Below are 23,358 nucleotides of genomic sequence, written 5' to 3' on the forward strand. Positions count from 1 at the left end.
CTCTGTTGAAATCCCTCATCAACTTCACAATAGTCTTCAACATGATACTGTTGAGATCTACTTTGTTGGGCAGACTGTCCATTTCGCTGATCAAAGTGATTAGAAGGGCGATCATTCGTTTGTGGAGGCATAGCACCTCGTCCTCGACCTCTAGAATTTTGCATGGAACCACCACGACCTCTCTGAGCTGCTGCAGCATTATTCTGCGCTAAGACTGGACAGTCATTCTTATAATGACCTTCTTTTTTACAGTACGCACACTGGTTCCACTGATATTGCGGCCTCGGCGAACTATAATCTGTCCTTTGATATGACCCTTGCTGTGCATTAGTCTGATTCGTACAAGGCGGATATGCTTGCTGTAAAAGAACTTTAGTTTTTAAGTCTTTCGTCTTCTTTTCTGACTTTTCCTTTTCTTCTTTATCCCTATTTTCATAATACTGTGCGGTTGCAAGTATTTGCGCAGTTGTAGAGACAGCCCACGCACTCTCGGAATCTTTCAATTTATAACTGAGTTCTGGTAACAGATTGTGTACAAATTTATCGACAAACAGTCTCTGTCCTCCTTCTGTGCTCATATCCTGACCACTGTGATCTACAAAAGTCTCTTCGAACCTTGTGAAAAAGTCGGAGACACTTTCGTCTTTCTTCTGCCTGCAAGCGGACAACTTGTCCCAGTTAACACGCAATGCTGGCATCAGAGTCTTCATCAATTCAATTATTCTCCCAGGAAGATCAGCAATTAGAGGTTCGGGTTTGGAACCACCTATTTGTTGACCATCTGCCGCAATGATAGCTGCCCAATCACCACCTAGGGCAACTGGATGATTCTCTTTACGAATTTTAGCCCAAATTGGTTGCGGAACTACATTCCCAAACAACATGTCAATGTCCGCTAAATTCATCACGCAAGCTTCAACTGTCTGCGCTAACTCTTTATAGTATCCGGCAGGATTCTTACGCAGATCTGGCAAGGCCTGTTTCACTGCTAACACTTCGGCTCGCTTCCACGGAATGTGTATCCACACTCTCTGGAATTGCGCCGGAGCGGCAGCAATACCACGGACTGCATCAGCTTGTACAGCTTCGCGCCAAATTGGAGGAACCTTCCTCATTGGATATTGGCGATTCTGCTTCGCACTATGTTTCTCTAACTCTCTCGGTGAACGAAGGGATGGATCATTCCTATAGCTTAAAATCAGTTCCATCGCTTCCTTAATATTTTGACCAACTATCGTACCAGCAGCAAACTCTTTCTGAACATTAATTAATTCTTCCAGATTTGATTCAGAGTCATCTTCTTCCAATTCCTCACGTAAAAGGGAGCACATTTCATCGAACACATATCGTTGTGTCGGTTCATTCCATTGCATAAACGTATCTAATACATCTCTAGTACTATATCTCCTACTTTTTGAAATCCATCTAAGAGCTGTGGAATCCAATATTCCCCGTTCTTCAGTACTGGGAAGCTGACTATGTCTCTGCACAGAGTCAGAGGCAGGAGTCTTAATTAAAGTTTTATAGAAGGGAGATAGAATATTAGAGACAGAATCAGTGATTCTCCGACGAACAGAAAGTGGAGTCATAATACTAGCAGACGTAGAAAATACAGTAGCAGTTGGAACAGATAGAACAGGAACAGTAGGAGTATCAGGCAAAGTAGCTTGTGAAACAGCAGGCGTAAGTGATGCAGGTATAGGTAAAGAAGTCGGCAACCCTGAAAGAGGGGGTGCCGGAGGAACATTTACATTGACCACAGGGGGTACAGGAGCTTGATTCAAGGGGGCAGGAGCAGGAATACCAGGTTGTCCAGCAACCGGCAATTGAACATTCGGTAAAGGTGGAGCCGTAGCACCCTGTGCATACGGTGGGGGTGACCTTAACAAGTAAGACAACAGAGGATCATTTTTGGGGTCCTCTACTATCTTAGCTGTGCTCGATGGCAAGGCAGGATAGCACTTGTCTATCGCTAAATTATGCTCTCTAGTAGCCACCTCCATTGCTTTCTCAGACTCGTTGAGTTGCAGCTGCTTAGCAGACTGTTCTAAAGTCAACTCTTGCTCTTTCCGTTCTTTCTTCAACTTTTTAATTTCTCTCTGTTTAGATTCTTTTCGCCAATAACGGAAAGAATCAAACATTGCCGGCCGGGCTTTCTTCTTAAACAATTTCACTTCCAAATTATCAAGGACTTCGGGTTCAAAACTACCATGCAATGGCCAACTAAGGACACCGTCTTTCTCCGTATATCGGATCCACACCTCATTATAAGATCTAGGACCCACACCATGCTTACAATAAAGATCATATAGAGGAGTTCCGATCGGAGGAACCAGACATGAGTCCTCCAACCGGGAATCACTGTTGCAACCAAAACACGACAACATACAATTTTTCCGACTTACCATTTTATAATCCGGAACACAGAACAAACGAAAACACAAACAAAAATGTGCACTCGAACCAAGAACTTAGGCCTACCAAAGCGAACAAATGTATCGATACCCAAACTAAACCAAGAGAATATCGTAACCAGAACAACCAGTGATAATCTTACGAAACCAAACCAAACCAAGAACTAAAAGGATTATCCAAACAGGAGCAACCCTTACAAAGTAACCAACTAGCAACCACTACTTAATACTTAACTGAGGCACTGAAGACGTCACCAAGGAGAAACCCGTCACGTCTCGCCTTACTAAGGACTGCACCTCGGGTCCGAGACAGGGCGACGGTCAAGGCAACGGACCACTGCAGCCGTCCTGAACGGGAACCCTCGTGGAAGAGAACATCGGGCCACTTTTGCGATATGCCGGGATCGATGAAGTGGGGCGCCTCCCTCAGGAATCTTCACACGAAGCTTCTCGAACTCTTCAGGCTTTTGGACCGGTACCGAATGACGTCGTGCCCCATGTTGGGCGCCAATTGGAGTTCTGGACTTTTTGGTTCCGTCCAGAGGTGTCAGGGATAACACCCGAAGACCCCGGAGTGCTACCTGCCTCGGTGCACAAATAAACAGAAACACGGGCTTCTCGATGGTGGCGTCAAAGACCAAAGGTTTATTACTGCAGGGACACAGAAGTCACAGAAACTACACACGGGCAGTATCTAGGAGCCTGTTCCATTTGTACAAAGAGGGTTGCTCCTTATATACTAAATATTAGGCTTCGGGCAAATTCTTCACAAGTTAGTACATTCCTAAACCTTTGTGTTCTCAACAATAAATATTTGGCGTTGCACAGGAATCGTCAACAATATCTGATGTCAAAACATTACGAACGAGGGGTTCCCACTATTCCATCAAAATCTCATGTCAACTTTTCATTCAAGAGCCGGACCGCCTCATCGTAAATTTCGTTACCTCCCCCTAATAAAGGCCCGGAAGGAGAGGAGCCGAGCCAGGTGCAGAAGATAGAAAAGCAGGATAAGAGATGTTTGTGGGTCGTAAATGGGCAAGGCTACCAGCTTCGGCCGCCTAATCATGATCAGGCCAACGAACACGAGAACCAGTATAGCAGGACTGGCCTCAGGCAGAGGAGGCAGTTTCTGTCGAGTCATGCAACCATGGCGTTTTCTGTCTTAAGGTGCACGTGTCACTAGAGAAGTGATTCGCCGGCCAAAACCTACGTGTCCTTAATTGAAATGAAGTAATCAGAGGTCATTGCGTGTCTATTGACTATGTGAGGGCAAGAAATGGCTGCCATAATCTAAGATGGATGCCATGGGTAGATCAGAAATGTGTTTGTAACAGGAGTACTCTTGCTCGTAGCATAGCGAAAACACCAGGATATGCTAAATGGATCATTTGCGGTTCACTGATACCAAAATTATGTATTTACGACAATGTTGAAAACACGGGTTCAAATCGTCACGGAACCTCAGAGATCTTGGATCTGGTTCATCCGGACCAGTCCGGATTCATACCGCACCGCAACACGGCCCTCAATCTTCGCAGGCTCCACATAGTCATGGCGCGGGCGCAGCTGCTTACTGAACCGACGGTGCTTGCTTCGCTTGACGCTACCATGGCGTTCGACTCCCTGGAGTGGAATTACCTGTGGGCCGTGCTTGCCAAGTTTGGGTTCGGGCCCGCTTACATCGGCTGGGTCCGGCTTCTCTATTCTGCTCCGCTGGCTAATGTGACTGTGAATGGTCGAATATCTGCCTCCTGTGCGCTGCGCAGGGGCACCAGACAGGGTTGCCCGCTGTCACCTCTCCTATTTGCGTTGGCACTTGAACCGTTGGCAGCGTGGATCCGGGTTCATCCTGATGTCACAGGGATCACGTGGTCACCGGGATTTGAGGATCGGATATCGCTATATGCCGACGACATCCTCTTGTATCTCACCTCCCCGTGCCACTCCCTTATTGTGGTGTTTGACTTGCTGGGCACTTTCGGTAGCTACTCGGGCCTGGTTATTAATTGGTCCAAATCCTCTCTCTACACGTTGTGTGGTGACACTCCGCGCCTTCCTCGCGGCTGTACAATACAAGTCGCCCAACAGGGCTTTAAGTATCTGGGTATCTATGTATCAAAGGATCCCCGGGCACGATACACACACAATTTGCTTCCTCCTTTGGTGAGGCTGCGTCGAGATGTGGAGGTCTGGAAGAAGTTATCGATTTCCTTACTAGGCCGGGCGGCGTTGTTTAAAATGATGTCATTGCCGCAGTTCCTCTATGCGCTACAGAACACTCAGGATCCGGTGCCCGCTAAGTATTTTGGGGAGATTGAGAACTTGCAGCGCACCCTGCTGTGGGAGGGTAGGCCACGGATATCCCTGATGAAATTGACCATACCGTGGTACGATGGCGGCATCGCCTTACCCGATATGCGTCGTTATTACTGGGCTTCCCAGCTGGCGGCGGTCAATCACGGCCTCTATGGCCCGGCAGTCAGTCCTGGCTATACCATGGACCGGTGGCTTATGAATGACGGGAACTATTATAGGGCGTTGTATTCTAGGTCTCTGGATCGGAAGTTGACGGGGCCCACCAAGACGGCGGTACGGCTGTGGAGGGCGGTGACCAGAACTCTGGGCTGGCAGGGCAGGCTTACCATGGCCACTCCGCTATATGACTCCGACCTGTTGGGGAAACTGTGGCACACCAAGGGGTTCGACAGGTGGGATGTCATTGGGATATCGAAGGTGGGGGATGTTATGGCTAGAGGGGTGGTGAAGTCCTTTGAGGCACTACAGGCCGAGTTCCAACTGGGCGCATCGGAATACTTCCGGCATGCACAACTCCGCCACGCTCTCTCGTCCTGTATAACGGTGGGGGAGGCAGTACCTGAATCGTCTCCACTCGAGGATAGAGTGCTGGACGGTCACATGCCAGATAGTGCCATCTCCCTGACCTATAAGAAACTTATCAACGTACGGATTGACTTGCTGATGAACCTGAGAGAGCTCTGGGTGAACGATGGGATTGAGGTGGATGATGAAGAGTGGCAGGTGGCGGTTTCTTCCCCCAGGGAGGTGGCCATCTCGGCAAGGCTTAGACTCGTTCAACTGAAGATTCTCCATAGGGTCTATGTCACGGGCTCTAGGCTCATACACATGGGGCTTTCGCAGGACGGACTGTGCCGGAGAGGATGTGGCATGCTCGCGACTTTCATGCACATTATTTGGGAATGTCCTGGGGTGGCTGGGTATTGGAATCGGGTGCATGAGGTGATGAGAGATGTGACTGGTGTGACCTTGCCTGCGGAGGCCCGGCGCTGCCTTCTCAACATCTAGGGCCCGAATAATTACAATGTTGCCCAGACCCGCTGGGTCACCCTGGGCAATATGATAGCTAAGAGAGACATTGCCCAGAGGTGGGGTGCGCCTGCTCCCCCCACGATCGGACTGTGGAAAACCAACATGGATTGGTGTATGCTCCGCGAGAAAACTGTATATTTGGCCCGGGGCAAGCCCAGGATGTGGGGGTCGGTGTGGGGAGCGTGGAACTCATATAGAGGAGACATCTGTGCACCCCCCGAGGCGGTAACGCCCGAACCCCGTCTGTCTCCGTAGAGCCCCCTTCCCGTGGTTCCAAACTTGTTATCCTGTACTATTACTCCCCATCTGCAATGCTGTCACTCATTGGGTTGTTTGAATGATAGGGTGTATAACCCCCGATCCCTCCCCGTGATATGTGCCCAGAAAACGTTGCCTGTCCTCAGCCTAGTTTCTTCTTTCTTGTTCCTTCCTTTTCTCGCCTCTCTTCTTTTCTCTCCTCTCTTTTGGTACTTGGTTTATTTATTGTTCCTTGATATTTCATTTGAAAATTAAACCTGACTATTCCTGTGTAATGTTTTGTGCACAATTCCGAGTTCTGATACAATGCTGCCTGGCCTCCGGGATGTATGGCTGAATAGCGGTGTACTTTTTCGGTAAATAAAGGTTTTCCCCCCCAAAAAAAAAAAAAAGAGAGACCACCACTGCATCTTCTTGCAACCTATGTCGTTGCCCGAGTACCCCATTAAGACGTCGAATGTTGAGTGCGGTGTTGCGGTGGGGCATGAACCCTGATTGATCCGGATGGACCAGGGTAGGCAGGACCGATTGAAGTCGATTTGCCAGTGTTTTGGCCAAAATTTTGGGCTCCGCGTTGAGCAGCGAGATTGGTCTATATGAGGCACAGGACTCTCTAGGTTTCCCCTCTTTAGGTATTGCCACTATAGTTGCTAGGCGTTGGTCTTGTGGCAACAGTCCCGCCTCTTTACTTTTTTCGAACATGTGTTTTAGGTGGTTACTGAGGGCATCTGGCTTTAGCTTGTAGAGCTCTATTGGGAGGCCGTTGGGTCCCAGGGCTTTTCCCGGGCGGAGGTCGGCTATAGCGTGTTGAAGCTTAGTGACCTCGAGTGGGCTCTGAAGGGTTTCTCGGTCTTCCTCCGACAGACAAGGCAGTCGGATATCTGTAAGGAGGGCTACCGAGTCCTCCTCTGGGCGGTCGGACTCCCGGCTGTAAACCTGTTTATAGTGTTGTGCAAATTCGGCCACTATCTCCTGGGGTTCAGTTACAACAGTCCCTGAGGCCGTTTGTATTTCCGGCACTACTTTATTGGCCTGTTGTTTTTTATCGAGCCATGCTATAAGTTTCCCAGCTTTGTCGCCCTGGTCATATAGTCTTCCCATCTTATGTATGGCTGCTGTTTTAGCTTCCTGTGTAACTAGTTCCCTATATTCCGTTGTTTTTAGCTACAGTCGATGTTGTAAGTTAGTCGCCCCAGTTTCACGCGCTTCCCTCTCTAACACCGCCAGATCTGCTTCCACTGCGGCAACCTGCTTTTCTTTATCTTTTCGCTTACCTGCGATGGCCGACAACGCCTCCCCCTTGTTCACGGTTTTAAATGCCTCCCACAGGGTGACTGGGGAGTCCACCGACCCTACGTTATCGTCAAAGTATTGGGTAATTGACTTAGATAGCTTCTTTCTAGTCTCCTCATTCTTCAAGTGCCAAGCGCTTATTGGTGCAACGCAGCACTCTGCCGAGTCCCGAACGTTATATGGGTAATAACCGGCGAGTGGTCAGATATGCCACGGTTGAGGTGTGTGGCTTCTCGTACCGTTGTGTCGTGTTGTAGTAGAGTGAGGATGTAGTCAAGGCGGGAGAATGAGCGATGTGGCCCGGAAAAGAAGGTGAAGTGAGTATACGCTGGGTGCAGTAGCCCCCAGACGTCTGTGAGCCCGAAGGCTTCCAAGAAGTCCACCAGCCACTTCTGCCCCTGTGGTATGTCTCTGGGGGGGTGTCTGTCCAGGGTCCCCGACACTACAGCATTATAATCTCCTCCCATTACCAATTGACCATCAGGGAGGGAGAGAAGCAGTTTGCCCAGATCTGTGTATGCTTGAGTCTGGAGGCCAGGTGGGATGTATACAGAGAGCAGGTTCAGGTGGTAACCTTCCCATCTGCCGGACACCACTGCAAAGCGGCCCTGAGGGTCTGACTCAGTGTGATCTATGTGAAGGGGCAGTGAGCGACGCAACAGGATCCCTACACCCCTGGAGCCTGAGGTGAAGCCGGAGTGAACTGCAAGGGTGTACCCCCACCTATTGAGGGCCTGACATGTGTTCCCCATGAGGTGTGTTTCCTGCAGCAGGACTGCGTCCGGCTGGTACCTTTTAATGAATCTCAGGACTATGGTGCGCTTGAGTCTGTCTCCTAGCCCGTTGACGTTCCAGCTCAGAACTTTAAGGCTTTTTTCCCATCTCCTAGCCATAACCGTTGCTGTGTGGGATGACTTGTTCCTGCATTCTGTCCTCGGATGCTTGATTCCGTTCTGGGAAGGACATGGCTTTTGTAGTTCGGACTGGACTGTTCCCATGGGGCACAGGGTCAGAGCTGATTTGCATTTCGCCATTGTCTAACCCAGGGTGGTGTGGAGTGCAAAAAAACGATGGATTTGGGCCCAGATCTTTGGACTGGGGTGAATGTGTGACATTGATCCACATTCGGTCCATCACTTGTTTTGTTTGCAATTGTTCCTGCATTCTGGCCCCCGGGTCGATTATGACATTGCAAACTACACATGACCGTAAAACCTTCCCAACTCCCCCACCCTCCCAGCTACCTCCCCAACATTCATGTTCAATACAAACAGTGATCATTACAGCATTGGTGGAGCCCAGCGTTACCAAACTGTTCCCGACGCCCCCGCAAGCCCTTCCCACCCACATCCCCCCTCCCTGCCACCCTGCTCTGCGGGTTTAGATCTACCCACATCCCCAATTAGCAGAGTGCCTTTCGCCCCAGAGACACACCCCAAAGAGGAACCTCCAACAATGAACAATCCACCCTCCCCTCAGATGGACCTGTCACGTGAAGCGTGCATTGGCCCGGCCCCCCCTGCCGCCCACCCCCCCCGCCAACCTCTAAGTGAGGTAGTTCATAAGTCCTGCAACTCGGAATTCCAGTGTCTATGTTTGGTTACGATGTCATATGGGCAACTAACCCCCTGGGTCAGAATCTAAGAGTCAAAGGCAACAGATCAATACATTAAAGTGACACTTATCGGCTCTGTGAATCTCGCGAAGGCCGTCTTCGGGCGTCCCTCTGCTGTGTCGTTCAGCTCGGACTTGCGGAGCGGGATCTCCAGGAGCGTTGACTTTGGCCATCTCGTTCAGATCCCCCGGCCGCTGAGCCCAGAGATGCGGTCTGAGTGTCTCTCCAGTTCTGGGCCTCCGCACCTTCGCCCGTCACGGCCACCTCCTTGTCGATCCATTCCTGCACCTCCGACGGCGACGTGAAGAAAAATGACTTTCCTCCCATGAGAACCTTGAGTTTGGCGGGGAAGAACATCATGTATTTGATACCTTTTTCTCGGAGTGCCCCTTTCACAGCCGCAAAAGACCTCCTCTCGCGCTGGACCTGGAGGGTGAAGTCGGGAAAAAATCGAATTACGGCGTTCTCGTAGAGTAGATCCCCAGATTGTCTGGCCGCCTGAAGGACAGGGTCTCTGTCTCTGTAGTTGAGGATTTTAGCAATAATTGTCCTCGTGGCGCTCCCGGTTTAGGTTTGGGGATGGGCGCCCGGTGCGCGCGCTCGACGGTAAAGATTTTAGACAAACGTTTTGGCTTGAGGTGCTTAAGGATTAAATCCTCAACGAACAGCTCCACACTGGGCCCCTCGAGGTCCTCCAGAACTCCAACCAGGCGTACGTTACTTCTTCTGGCCCTTCCTTCCTGGTCGTCCAGCCGTATCGTCATCTGACGGTGTTGATGGACCAAATCATTGACTCTCTTTTCCAGATGCTTCGTAGACGCCCGCAGGTCCACAATGTCGGTCTCATTAGCCTTTGTCTTTTCCGACGTTTTATTGAGGTCAGTCCGGAGAAGGTTCACCTCTATGGCCATCTTGTAGATTTTAGTTTCAAGGGTGATGCCCAGTGCCTGAATAGCCGTCATAATACTGGCCAGCGATGGTTCCTTTGGACTCTGCTGGCCGCTCGCCGGTACTTCATTCCGCGGCATACCCCTTTGTACTGTGTATTTACCGAGATTGTTCGATTGTGCGGGCGGACCCTGCTTAGGCCTCATGTTGAAGCTGGCGTCGAGAAGCAGACCCGTGGGCCGGGCGGTGTTCTGTCGTCACAGTGGGTCGCCGGCACGCAATGCAATAGCTGGTAAAATGGAAGCACTCTGTGCTTGTCCCTCCAGTTTCCAGCCCCCCAACTGGGCCGACGGTCAGGAGAGGATCACCAGGGCGGATAGGATAGGTCCATGGTATTAGGTAGCGCCTCAAAGTTCAGGCAGTGTGAGGCGATCGGCGTGGACACCAGGGGCCATACTACCCAGCCATACGGCACCTCAGTGGACCACAGGCAGAGGCGGAACCACCACTGCCGCGGCAGAGGCAACACGATCGTCGGGCCGGGGCTCCGCAGGGTCCCAGTCACTCCCCCAGGCCAGCTCACCACTTTCACAGTATCTCTGGCGCAGCACCAGGCCTCCGCCACCTCCTCGGGCCCATGCGCTGCAGTCTCAGGTCCGCCGACACTTCACCGGGGGACCCTCAGCCCAAAATGTCCTGCCCTTACAGGGCGCCATGTAGAGGATGTCGGGCGCGCCCCGGTGGGTGAAGTCGGCCACTGGTAGACTGGCCGCAAGCTGGGGCCGCAGTTCCCTGCACGCCGCCCCCTCACGTGGCAGGAGTATCCAGCCAGGGGTCTTACCGGCTCTGGGCCGAAGATCCGCGGCCCATGCGGACTCCCCCCCAGCGCGCTCCGTGAGGCAGAGGCTGGGCGCCCGCCGCAGGGCCAAGTTCGTCCCCACCAAGGCTAGGCCTCAAGCCGGGGCCTCTCGTTGCGCGGCACGCCGGCCGCGATGCAGGCACGTTCCGGGGCCTCTCCCGGCCCGCTCTGGCGGGAGCCGTATCTCGGTGCCGGCGAGACGTAGAGGAGCCGGAGGCAGACCGCTGTGCGCGGCGGGGTCAGGGGAACTTGGGGACACTGGTCATCCGCCTGAAGCAGCGGATTATGTACGGCTGGATCGAGGCTGAGGGCTCGGGCCAGCGGAGCTCCGGGATCAGGCGGCCATTACAGCCGGCGCCAAGCCACGCCCAGCATCACTTTTAATCATTAAATGTGCTACCCGTTCCACAGTCAGACTGACAGGAGCTCCCAACCCACCCCTCTTGGGAAAGGAGTCCAAGTTGTAGGCATTTCTAATAAACAACTGATGAGCTGTCAGCAAATGTTCCCGTACAAATTGGGTCAATGATGAATGGCCAGAAACTTGTTAGGGAATAACCATGTAAATTGACTTGCGCAATTTACTGTACACCGGATGGTGTTGGTATTCAAACACAATGTGAAGACTCTAAATTACATTCGGCAACTCGAGAGTTAATTTGGTTCCAGGCTTTACATAAGAGTATTAAAATCCAGATTTAAATTGCGCAGTAAATCAAGAGGCTTGGAATTTTACAGGAAAGAAATGTGAATTGATTGAAAGTGCAGAGCCAGCTTAAATCACGGTGAAACCGAATGCAGTGTGTCCACACACTCCTCAGTACAACCATACACGTGAAGCAAAAGAGGGCATATACCTGTCATTGATAACATTTTTAAGCAAGGCATTCTAAAAGAAGAGATATGGAGCCCATGTAACTCTACTATCACGGGAATTAAATAAACAGGTAGAAAAAGGAGGATAGTAAAGGACTTGAGAAGAATTATTACTATTGTTGTCCCATGTTGCTATATTGTATGGTAGAACATGCAAGATCCAATGCCAATCTCCTGCTTTAAGGTGAAGAGTCATAATTAATTATTCATTTTGTAGGTGTGTTTTATTAAATTACATTTTGTTGTGCTATGTTTTCATGAACATTCATTAGTTGTTGTAATTTTTACCTCATCATGAACCATGTCAATAATGTGTTCTCTCTGTCTAAAAACTTATAAAATGTACTGTTTTTGGATTTTTGTTGCAATTGTTTTATTTTACCCTTTTCCAAAATGCAGACTACATGTCACTCCTCTTACTGATTTTGTACGTAAGAACTTTTCCTTGATTTTGAACTAAGCAGATTCTATGTCAGTTTGCTATTTGATATTATAGAAAAAGGTTTTTTTATTTCTTAGCACACATTTGTTGTGGTGGTCTGTCTGTTGACTTTACATCTAGAGTTATATCTGAGTCTGGCTTTTAATATAATTTAGAGGTTAACTGTATGTGATCCTTCTGCAAATATTATGATGATTATTTCTCTGACTAAGTAACCATTACTTTAAATCTTTAATATGACCTTACTGCTTGCTGTAACTCCAAAGCTAAATGCAAGTGCCTTTACCAAGGGAACGGTCCTTTAATGGGCAGTTTTGCCTGCTACGGCTGACTATAAGGTCATTACACTGTTTGCCCCATGAGGGCAGAATGTGTTAATTAATAAAATAAAGGTGTCCCAGAGACCGAGGGGGTCGAAACACCTCCGGTACTCCGAAACCTTTGTTTCACAGCTGTTGCTGTGAATGTGAAACAGTTAACAGCCGCATGCAGGACCACAGGGGTGAAATGTTGAACAGTCACAGCAATAGCTGTGAAAGGAGGCTGAAGTCAGACCCTGGTTCTGCCTGGGCTCGGCTAAACTGTTTTCATCATTCAGTTGAGCCGGGGAGATGCAGGAGATGAGCAGAACCCCCCCCCCCCTCTTCCTTCTTAGATACCAGTGACACTACGAGCTATGAGAGGAGGAAGGGGGGAGGCTCCTGTGTGCCCCGCTGCAGGCTCTATCTTCTGCCTTCTCCTGCCCAAACCATATATTTCAGAGAGGCAGAGGCTGTGTATTAGGACATTGTAATGTTGAGAGCAGCGGCCCTATATCAGGTTGAATAGGCTGCTGCTGCTCCATTGTCTTCAATGGAGGTCTCAACATTTCAATGTTCCAAGTTTTGTCTCGTGAAGGATTTATTTATGCTGACCCACCGCATCATCCCTTCAGATAAGTTATCGATAAAAAGCACCAACATGTTGATGCTTTGTTGCTTCCATTGCTCAGCATTCGAACTCTGCATCAGCTTGAGCTTGAATTACTGTTGCCCAGAGAGCATGGTTTGTTTAAATCTAAGAGTCTGGTTCACTGATTTATGAACGGTGGGCAGAATTATGTACAAGGACATTAACATACCTATGCAAACCAGATTGTTTTAATTTGCAAGTTTCATTGTCTGTAAATGTTAAGATGGGGGTTATGAAGACGTGGACTGGGTTGTTAGGGTTTGTTCTCTGAGACTGTGGGTGCACTCTATATTCACAGAGACCTTTTCCAGCAAAGGATCATGGCTCTTGAACCAAAAAAAAAATATGTATTCATAACCAGAGTTGCTTGACAATGGCATCCAAAGAACAAGAGATTATTTTGTTTTGTAAGTTCAGGACGGTTATTTGTAAAATGGGATGAAGTGTGATTGTCGTCTGATGCAAAACCATTTCTTTCCTTCCTTTCAAGGTATTCTGGGATGAGCAGGCAGTGCAGCGTGGGTGCCACCCTCGGAAGAACAAAATATAATATAACTGTCAGGTAAGGATACCTATAACTCTACATTTCCTTTTCCCCTGTTTCTTCTTTCTCTATTCCCTTTCTTGATCTCTGTTTTTTTTGTCTCTTCAGCTTCCACATTTGACTCCCTCTGTGCACTATTCTTGTTGTTATCAAACTTCTGATAATCACCTGATGGATCCACATTCCTCCTGGTACATGTTGGGAGTGTAGTGCAGGTCCAGTCATTTTAGGTCAGTTTTACCCACCAGTTCCTTAACAATTGGCACATCTGTCTCCTCTTCCAGACCACATGATACCATCCTCCCTTTGTCTGTTCTTTCTGCGTATTTTCTCTCTGGATCTGACTTCCATCTCTTGGCATCCTGCATTTTTTTGTCCTGTCTACTACAAGCAAAAGACACAGTACATGTGTGTGGACACACATGCACACAGGGCTTGCTTTAGGGTGGTGCGACCGGTGGAACTGCACCTGGTGCTGACCTTGGGGGCACTGTATTTAGAAGTAGCTTATGGGTTCACAAGCATCTGCTGAAGAGTAGGGGTGGGAGGAATTTGAGTAGTCGCGCTACACAAAGCTTGGCGAAATGGTAAAATATCTCTGCGAGCACGCAAAAGCTCTGCAAACACATGGAATTGCTTGTTCCGCCCATTCGCGTTGCTTTTTTCCTGTTCGCGAATGCTGTTTGCGTGCTCGGGGAGAAATATCTCGCAAACAAGCATTTTGAAAGCGTGAGCAAGCAAAGGTCGAATCGCAGAATTTTTGGCAATTCCGTGTTCTCCGCAGAACGCAAAATTACCCAGATTCCGCAAATTCCACAAGCGGAATTTACCACCCAGGCCTACTGCGGAGTTTCCTACGCCTGATCCCTGTGGTGAAAGTGGAAGATAGCCTTTTTTCTCTTTCCTCTGTTTTATGTTTTTCTTTTTTTACCCTTTTTGGTTTCCTTTGCTGTTGTGCTGTTCAATAAAATGTCCCTTCCTAGATCACTGGAAAAAGGATTAGATTAACAGTCTAGGTGGGCAGGGGAGTAAATAACATCTAGTAATTAATTACAAGAATGACAAATATCTCACTATGTTCCCAGCTGTTGCCACAGAAATTGCAATTTGATAGTGTGGCTGCTTCTGAGAATCTGTGTTTCTTTCTTAAATATTTACTTCTTTTGCTCTCACATCCTTGATTTCCAGTGATCCCAAGCTCCCGATCTACACTGTTTCACCACTATCAGAAATGCAACTCAAACTGATTTCCTATCTTGTTTTTGTTAATGCTTTCTTTGTGTAAAGTATAAAGTCACAAATATTTTGTCTTTGTGTTCATTTACAATTTTTGACTCCATTTCTACAGGTGACAGAAGCATGAACAGATAAAAGAAGGTTTAAATTTAGTGAAACACAACGAAAAGGATTATTTCAAGGAAAGTTAAAACATTCTCGAGCTCTAGAGAAGAAACACATTCAATGTGCCAGGAATGGTGAGGATGTTGGAGCGGAAGAAACTGGTGAATGTGAAAGTTGTCAAATCCCTAAAGGAAAATGATCATAAATGTTTACCAAGTGTCAGTAACTGAGATTAAGGAGAACATTGGCCACAACTGATACCCACACAGAGCACTTGAGTGTTGTAAATTCTGTTTGATGGTTTATGAGAAATGCTTTGGCGACCTAAACCCTCCCCAAGAGATCAGCATCCGTAGACGTGTTGTGATGTGACAGAACAGTCAAAAAAACAAATATCCCCGATTAACAAGTGCAAGCTTTTGACTCCGTCTCCTGTGATTCAGAGGAGAGAAAAGATTGTTTAAAAGAAACAAATTGTAAATGCTCTTTCTTAGATGTTGTTTGGGCAAAGATGCCGGATTATCATTTCCAATATAGGAAGATTTTCCCCCACCAACTCTCTTGGGTTGATCCGAGTAGTTTCAAAGTGTCCTGTAATTTCCAAAGTGGATCATGTACTTGTCTTAGCCACTGAGCAAAAAAAGCATATACTGCTACAGAAAGTATAAAAGAGGCCAGTGTTACACTTAACAGGCAAACACTAAAGCCCAAAGACATTATAAGTGCCTTTAAAACTCCAAAATCAAATGGGATAAACTAGAATAACTAAATGAGACTAATTAAACTAGATAGAATTCACCCGGGCATACCTTGGAGAATATGAATCCATGAGGAGCATCATAGTAAATACAAGGGGCTCATCAGTGAAAGTTTATAAGACAAGTTAGATCAGCGCCTTTAAAGGTAGGAAAATGATCTCCAGGAAAAAAACTATAATTAGTTAAATATGTTAAGAAGAGCATCTGAAATGTATTTTAGAAGTTAATGCTGAGTTGTAACAAACAAGTACATGATCAGAAATCAGAGTCAGTCTTAAGATGGCATGTATCCAGGAAAAAACCCAACTTGGAGAAACAAACAACTCGAATGAGAGCAATGACTGTGAGAACGGCTTTAGTCATCAATCCCACCTCACTAAACATGAGAAAACTAGCTCTGGACGAAAACCCTATCAGTGTCCTGAATGCCAGAAAGGCTTCACTCGCAAATTCAACCTTACGGTACATGAAAGAACCCACACTGGGCATAAACCGTATCAGTGCTCTGAATGCCAGAAAAGCTTCAGTCATACATCCAGCCTTACTGTGCATGAAAGGACCCACACTGGGCAGAAACCGTATCAGTGCTCTGAATGCTGTAAAAGCTTCTTTACCAAATCCAATCTCACTGTACATGAAAGAACTCACACTGGAAAAAAACCTTATCAGTGCTCTGAATGCTGTAAAAGTTTCAATCGCAAATTCAGTCTCACTTTACATGAAAGAACCCACACTGGACAAAAACCATATCAGTGCTCCATGTGCCAAAAAAGCTTTCGTTTTAGTGGCAATCTGATTCAACATCAGCGAACTCACACTGAACAAAAACCTTATCAGTGCTCTGAATGCTCGAAAAGCTTCTGTACCAAATTCAATCTCACTTTACATGAAAGAACTCACACTGGACAAAAACCTTATCAGTGCTCTGAATGCTGGAAAAGCTACAGTCATAAACACAGCCTTACTGTACATGAGAGAACTCACACTGAAGAAAAACCTTATCAGTGCTCTGAATGCTGGAAAAGCTTCAGTCAGAAATACAGCCTTACTTTACATGAAAGAACCCACACTGGACAAAAACCTTATCAGTGCTCTGAATGCCGGAAAAGCTTCAGTCATAAATCCAGCCTTACTGTACATGAAAGATCCCACGCTGGGTATAAACTGTATCAGTGTTCTGAATGCCAAAACAGTTTCTATTACAAATCCAGTTTAACTGTACATCAGAGAATCCATACTGGGCTCAAACCATATCAGTGCTCTGAATGCTGTAAAAGCTTCAGGAGCAAATCCAACCTTACTGTACATGAGAGAACACACACTGGGCATAAACCGTATCAGTGTTCTGAATCCCAGAAAAGCTTCAGTCATAAAATAACTTTCACTCACCATGAGGGAACTCACACTGGGAAAAAACCTGATTAGCTCTCTGAATGCTGAAAAAGTCGGAAATCTAGTCTCACTCAACCTGCGAGAAATTACCTGGAAAAAACCTTGTCATTGTTCTAAATGCCAGAGAAGCGTCTGCTGGAGATTAAATTTCATTCAACAAGAGAGAACGCACAATGAGTAAGAAAATGACCCGTGCTCTCAATGTGACAAAAACTTCAGTTGTAAATGTAACCTTTCTACATAAGAGAGACAATGTGGGAGAATACAAGGTGCTCACTGTCAACCCTGAGGAGGAGCTTTCAGCATCGCAAAACATTTACATGAAGCAGCCACAAAAACATCAATCCATTGATTGTCCAACAAACCGTCTACTGAGAAAAGCACACAGCAAGGGATGGAAATGCTTGAATTAACCTCATTCTTTTGTAACTATTTGTGGCCTCATTCCATTTAGCGTGTTTTATTCCCTGAGTGTTTATAAGCAATGACTGACCCACAAAGTCCATTTGATACTGAACTTTGAGGCCACGCCCCCAAGGGTCGGGAATGCATGTAACCTCGAACTGTTTCCAGCCTTAATGAGCCTCACCAGGGGGCTGCAGCAGGAGTCCCTTTGTCATAGATCTCTATGGGACCAACGTCTGTTCATGCCTCTGCCACTTGATCATTGAGAAAAACGTAAAGTGATGGAATGACTGCTAGTTAATCTCACCAACACCCCACCACATTATTCTCTAGTGTTTGTGCAACTACAGACGAGGCCGCCATATGCAATCCATTCTTGGCTCCATCGTAAATAGTCCTAATGACTTCTGGTCTGAGGGGACATGGCCTCGCATTACAAAGATCCACTTTAGCTTTAGTCCTTTAACTTCCATGTCCTTTTTGCTACAAATGGACCTGCTTCCCATCTGCTGAGGACAGTTTCACAAGCTTTACAATCTCACCAGATACACCCATTAGAGTCTCACAGATAATCAGGCCTAATCATAAACTACTATAGGACGACTAAAGCACAACAAAATGTGATTCACAAAGTATGTGCTGTCGTTCTGCCTCTCCTACCTTTTTCTTTGTGGAGTTGCCTGCCTCGACTGCAGAGTTTCCGCACATGTTTATATACTTTTTGTAGTAAATGCGAGAGGGACAGAGTGGGAGTGGGTGTAAAATGGGAAATATTTATGAATAAAGGGGCGGGGCTAAGGGAGGAGTAAGGAGGGGTGTAGGGATGGACAAACACTCACCCACAAAGGAGTAAACCCATTGCTATTTACAAACCACACCTCTACAGTCACAACAGCCATGATGTACCTAAAACAGTTATAATTGTACCCGAGCTCAGAGTCCAACATCACACATGGTCATCCACTGAAACTGCAACACACTCCCATTATTAATAATGGAGGTACGGACATAAATTAAAACAGCATTAAATGAAATAGTTTAAACTAATTAAATATCGAAACAAATGTCATTCAAGGCAAAAAATATCTAAAGAAAAATTATTTTACAATGTTTTAATAACATTTGTTGAATTGTAACAATAATATAACATTCATTTTTAGTGAAGCATAATTACATATGTTATAATTAATGCCCAAAATCAAATTTCAGGGTATTTCACTTTATCAGGTGACACCACGTTGCAGAGATTTTCATATTTTCAATCCAAATTACAGACTAACATGTCCACCACTCAAAATGATTTCAATTTGCACTATACTAATTCACCACTAATCCTTTAATGGGTTCCGTAGTAGCATGCTACTCTCCGAAAAAGCGTTTCGATGCCCCGTGAGGGGTAATAAGCACTAGCTGGCAGATGCATCAACGTAGCCTTTTGTTATTCCTAAATAGCGATTTTTAAGGAATCGCTATTTAGGAATAGCAAAAGCCTATGCTTGTAGGAAGTGCTATTAAAATAGCGATTCCTAAACATTCCTTAATTGCTACTCGCAAATTGCTAGTCGCAATTAAGGAATGCTGAACCATTCATTCCTATGGGCCTAAAGGCCCATAGGAATAAATTGGAGATTGCATGAGCAATTTGCGAGTACCAGTAGGTACTCGCAAATTGCTCATGCCTTTTTGTTAGGGTGCAAGGGTGTCAAAATGACACCCTGTTGCACCCCTGAAATTGATCTCTGCACATTTGTTGCACACACACATGCCCTAAGGGCATGTGTGTGCGCAACATGAACCTTTGAAAAATGCACCAAAGTGCTTTTTTCAAAGTTTTAGCAAATTACCATGAAGTTCAACTTTATGGTAATTTGCTACTTCTATTAGCAAATTCACTATTTTTTTGACTTTCATTTAAGGAATCTCAATTTGGGATTCCTTAAATGCAATTGCAATTTAAGGAATCTCAATTTTAGAGATTCCTATAATTGCGATTTTTGCATTTGGGTTGATGCATCCCAAATGCAAAAATACTGGTCGCAAACTGAGCAGATTCTGAGAATCTGCCCATTTGCGACCGGTATTTACTTTGATGCAAATGCCTGTAGATACATGCAATTACAATACAATACATTTAAAAATTATTAATACATATTATAAATGATAATCTCGGTGGGACACCTTTAATTAAACCATAATACAAATATATCTTCTATATATTCAACTTGGGTGGAGTTTTCCCTGTGTAACAAATATAAAGAATATTTAAATTGTTTATTACACTTGGAAAAAATATTTTGATGTTAAATACAAATGTAAATGTTATAAACTTTAAATATTGAACAAATTAAAAACTCACAGTTTACTTAGAGATCTAATTGATTTTAAATGTAAAAAAAAAGTTTTTCTCACAGATCTGTTTCAAAAATCCCAACTAGCTAAAATCGTTCTGATTTTCTTACTACGTACTCCGAATTACTGATCTGCCTTATTCACCTCTATTCGGAGGGGTACATCCTTAAAAAATCATGTATAGAATTAATTGAAAGTATTTTTTAATAGTTGCAATATTTTTTAAATTAAAAGATGAACATATTATCATGAACGAATTAATTTTAAATATATGAAATTTTATAACATTCTTTTGAAGGTGTGTGTATTTTTAAAAGGCAAAATACATAATTTTATTTTATCTTTATTTTCGAATGGGTTTGATTTTTAAGTCTCTCTCTCCATTATTTCCTATGGGAGGGCTTTGCATTACCAGTGGTTGGCCATGCGTGGTGCTGCCCTTTCTATTGCTCCACTTTGGCCGAAGTAATTTACATTTGTAAATTTTACTCCACCTCTGTCTAAGCGTGTGCAGATGTGCAAGTCCACACTTTTGAGTAACTTTATCATAATGGTGAATAGCTAAAACTAGCAAAGGTACTCTATGAGCATCCTTGTATGTATAGATTATTCACAGGGGTAAGGTACTTTTGTGAGTAAGCTTGAGGTGTCCAACTCAACCTGAGTGTTTCCTTTTTGTGGTAACGCTAAAGTAGACGCAGGCACTTGGGCTGTTATTAGAGCAAATGCGATGGTCCGGTGTGTTTGTTTGGCTGGGGAGCGGCAATAAATACCTTGAAGTAATTTTCCTGGACTTGCTACATCACTCGCCTCCAGAGGGCCTCCTGTAGCAGCTATTTATCATTATCGTAGTAGGATCAGGTAATTTCTCCTTGTTCTTAACCATGTTATTGTGATTTGCTTTTGTATTTTCCCTTCTCTTCCTTTTACCTAATTTTGTTGGTTTCACCACAACATAAGCACAGAAATGTACTTTGCTTTTACCTGGTTCTGAGGTCTTATCCTTTGTATACATTTTTATACGATGAACACCTTCGCTGTACGGCTACAGTGTGAGCACAGAGAGCCCAAACCCTGATATTCCTGCACCATAATCTGCCTTTATTGGTATCCTTTCCACTTTGATAAGTGAGATATGTGTTCGAATCGCTGAACAACCTTTAAACCTGCTGTGATACACCTTGGTGGTTACAAGTTTCATGTTTGAACCTCCAGCGTGAGCTCCGGTACGCTGCTTGTCTCACACCGCGTTCCATGCTTTGGCTCTTATCATCAACCTTGGACCATCTCTATAACTTGGAAGCTCCGAAGACTTCGCAGCTGTTGTAACTGCCTGAAGTTTCATAAATTTTGAACTGTGAATTCAGGTTCAACTTGATGACCCAATTCTACTCTGCGGGAATTTTTCACTTCATGACACTTCTGCGCATCTTGTCAGCTTCTGGAAATGATTTAGCCCAAAACATCGCATCAAATTCCAGTGTTGATCATCACCAGAAATTGGACTTACCAGTGCCCCTCGAGCATGGCTAGCGAGGTCCCCTACTTTTTTGTATGTGACTTCCTGATTGATTCAGTGGTTCTGCTTTTTTTCTTCATTTTCCTTTTTTGTGATTTTGAACACACAACTAAATGAGTCCTTTATTTCCTTTATGACAGTTGTTTTTGCTAATTAATAACCCTTAAACTACTGACCTGGTTTTAATTTTCACTCATGAGTAATTATTAAATACTCCTGTTTCTCTAAACTTTGAATTTTGAATTTCTTTGTCTCTTTTTTCTACATTGTATTGACATTTGTGACATCAACTGTTTTGATTTACCTTCGAGCGTGGCCTTTTTGCTCAAGCCATGTTACCAAAAGCGAGCTGGTGTCATTTTAGTGGAAGACACATTTACCTTTGCCGACCATAGTAGGGCTGATTCCAGGAAGCAGATCACCTACCTGACAACGGTTACTGCCTTAGGTGGCATCTGCACCCACTGTAGATGCAAAAAGTAAAGATTATGAGGAAAGCTGTTGGTAGGTGTGCCCCCAGAATTTGAGACTGCCACCCTCTCTCGAACAGTTGAAAGAGCTAAAGATGCACCCGTCAGACATTCATGTCTCAACAACTGAGACCGCCCACTCATGTCATACAACGGTCGCACTGTTACCTGAGTCACTTTACGCTGTGATGTGTACAAGCATTTTACGTAAACAAGTTGTGTTGTGCGTTGTGAACAGGCATCACCCCCTTTGTATGTAAATGAGCTTCTGTCACCAGACACCCAAGGCTCCCATCTCTTCTAGTGTGGATGATAACGTGAGCACTGTAAGGTAATCACAAACAAGGGCTATATTGAGAAATAACCAACTTCCAGCTCACAGAGCTGTGGTTATATAGTTATTTGTTAGTTTTCAATTCATGTTAATTTCCAGTAATTCTCCAGGTTACGTTTTTCTCAGTTTATCACTTTCTATCGCTCTTTGCGCTCCATCAATTAAAAATTTGAGGTTTTCATAGGATATATTGTTAGTTTTCATCGACCTTGTCACAATCCCATCATTCTCGATTTGTCAGCATGTGTTTTGCCCCTCTGCTGTTCTAGGATGGGTCTTCTCAATGCAGAAGGAGCTGTAATAGAAATAATACATCAGGCATATATGAAATTGTCAGAGCTACAAATTGTGATCGAAAAGAGCTGAAAATGCACCTCTTTAAAGATTATCACATTGTGACGCATTAACAGTCCTCTATCACTCTTAGAAACCATCTCCCCTCTAATCACATGTTGACTCTCTAGGTCCTGGACCATGTACAGAGCTCTGATGCCTCGCAGCGTTAGTCATGGTATACTGATAAGACATATATGTAAGGTGAAATGTGTTCACACCTGAGTATGGTAATGTTATTGGTATTTGTACAGCGCAACTGATACCCGGAGGTGTCCTGGCGCTGTGTGAAGGCCGACAGAGGATTGAAAGGCGTGGGAGAGGATGGCAAGATCAGTTAGTAAACAGCCATGTTTTCAGTGCCTTCCTGAAGGCCAGAAGATTGGTCATGCTCCGCAGATATAATGGCAGAGCATTCCATGCTCTGGCCGCATTCCCAGTGAAGCTTCTTCCTCCCCAAGTGGCTTTTTTTACCCTCGGGACATTTATGAGTCTTGCCTCTGAAGACCGCAGTGTTCTATGAGGCGTATACCAGCGTAATTATTGTTTTAAAAATTCTGGTCTGGTTCCCTGAAGGGCTTTAAGCACCAGACAGAGGGACTTAAATTGAGTGCGCTTCCTAACCGGCAGCCAGTGAAGTTTTTTAATTTTGGCTGAGATTGAGTCGAACTTTGGCGTGCCTGTAAGGAGTCTGGCTGCTGCGTTCTGCAGTATTTGAAGTTTGTTTAAAGATGCTTCCTGGATTTTGAGACATAGACTATTGCAGTAGTCTAATCTGGACATTATTAATGCAGTGACAGCTGTTTGTTGCGCATCTTTGGGAAGAACGCATCTCTCTTACAATGTGGGGCGGGGAGCTATGTTGTGCATACTGTTTCATTTGTGATTTCCAAATTCTCTGTGCTAAAACTTAGCAGAAGCAGCACATAGAAACCCTGTGCATCGAGGTTCTTAAGATGGATCGCA

The 23,358-nt window shown here is 45.5% G+C and overlaps 1 protein-coding gene across 1 annotated transcript in view; it reads left to right on the forward strand.

Annotated features, from left to right (window-relative positions):
• The window catches only part of LOC147737214 (uncharacterized), a 67,780-nt gene extending 46,289 nt beyond the window's left edge, over positions 1-21,491 (forward strand). The window contains exons 2-3 of the mRNA XM_086919348.1: positions 13,438-13,509; positions 14,840-21,491. Coding sequence (XP_086775474.1) covers positions 15,870-17,015 — 1,146 coding nt within the window. The 5' untranslated portion in view covers positions 13,438-13,509; positions 14,840-15,869 and the 3' untranslated portion in view covers positions 17,016-21,491. The remainder of the gene's footprint in view (positions 1-13,437; positions 13,510-14,839) is intronic.
• The last annotated feature ends 1,867 nt before the right edge of the window (positions 21,492-23,358 follow it).

Source organism: Lissotriton vulgaris, chromosome 1_1 (genome assembly GCF_964263255.1).
Source record: "Lissotriton vulgaris chromosome 1_1, aLisVul1.2, whole genome shotgun sequence".
NCBI classification, from domain to species: domain Eukaryota; kingdom Metazoa; phylum Chordata; class Amphibia; order Caudata; family Salamandridae; genus Lissotriton; species Lissotriton vulgaris.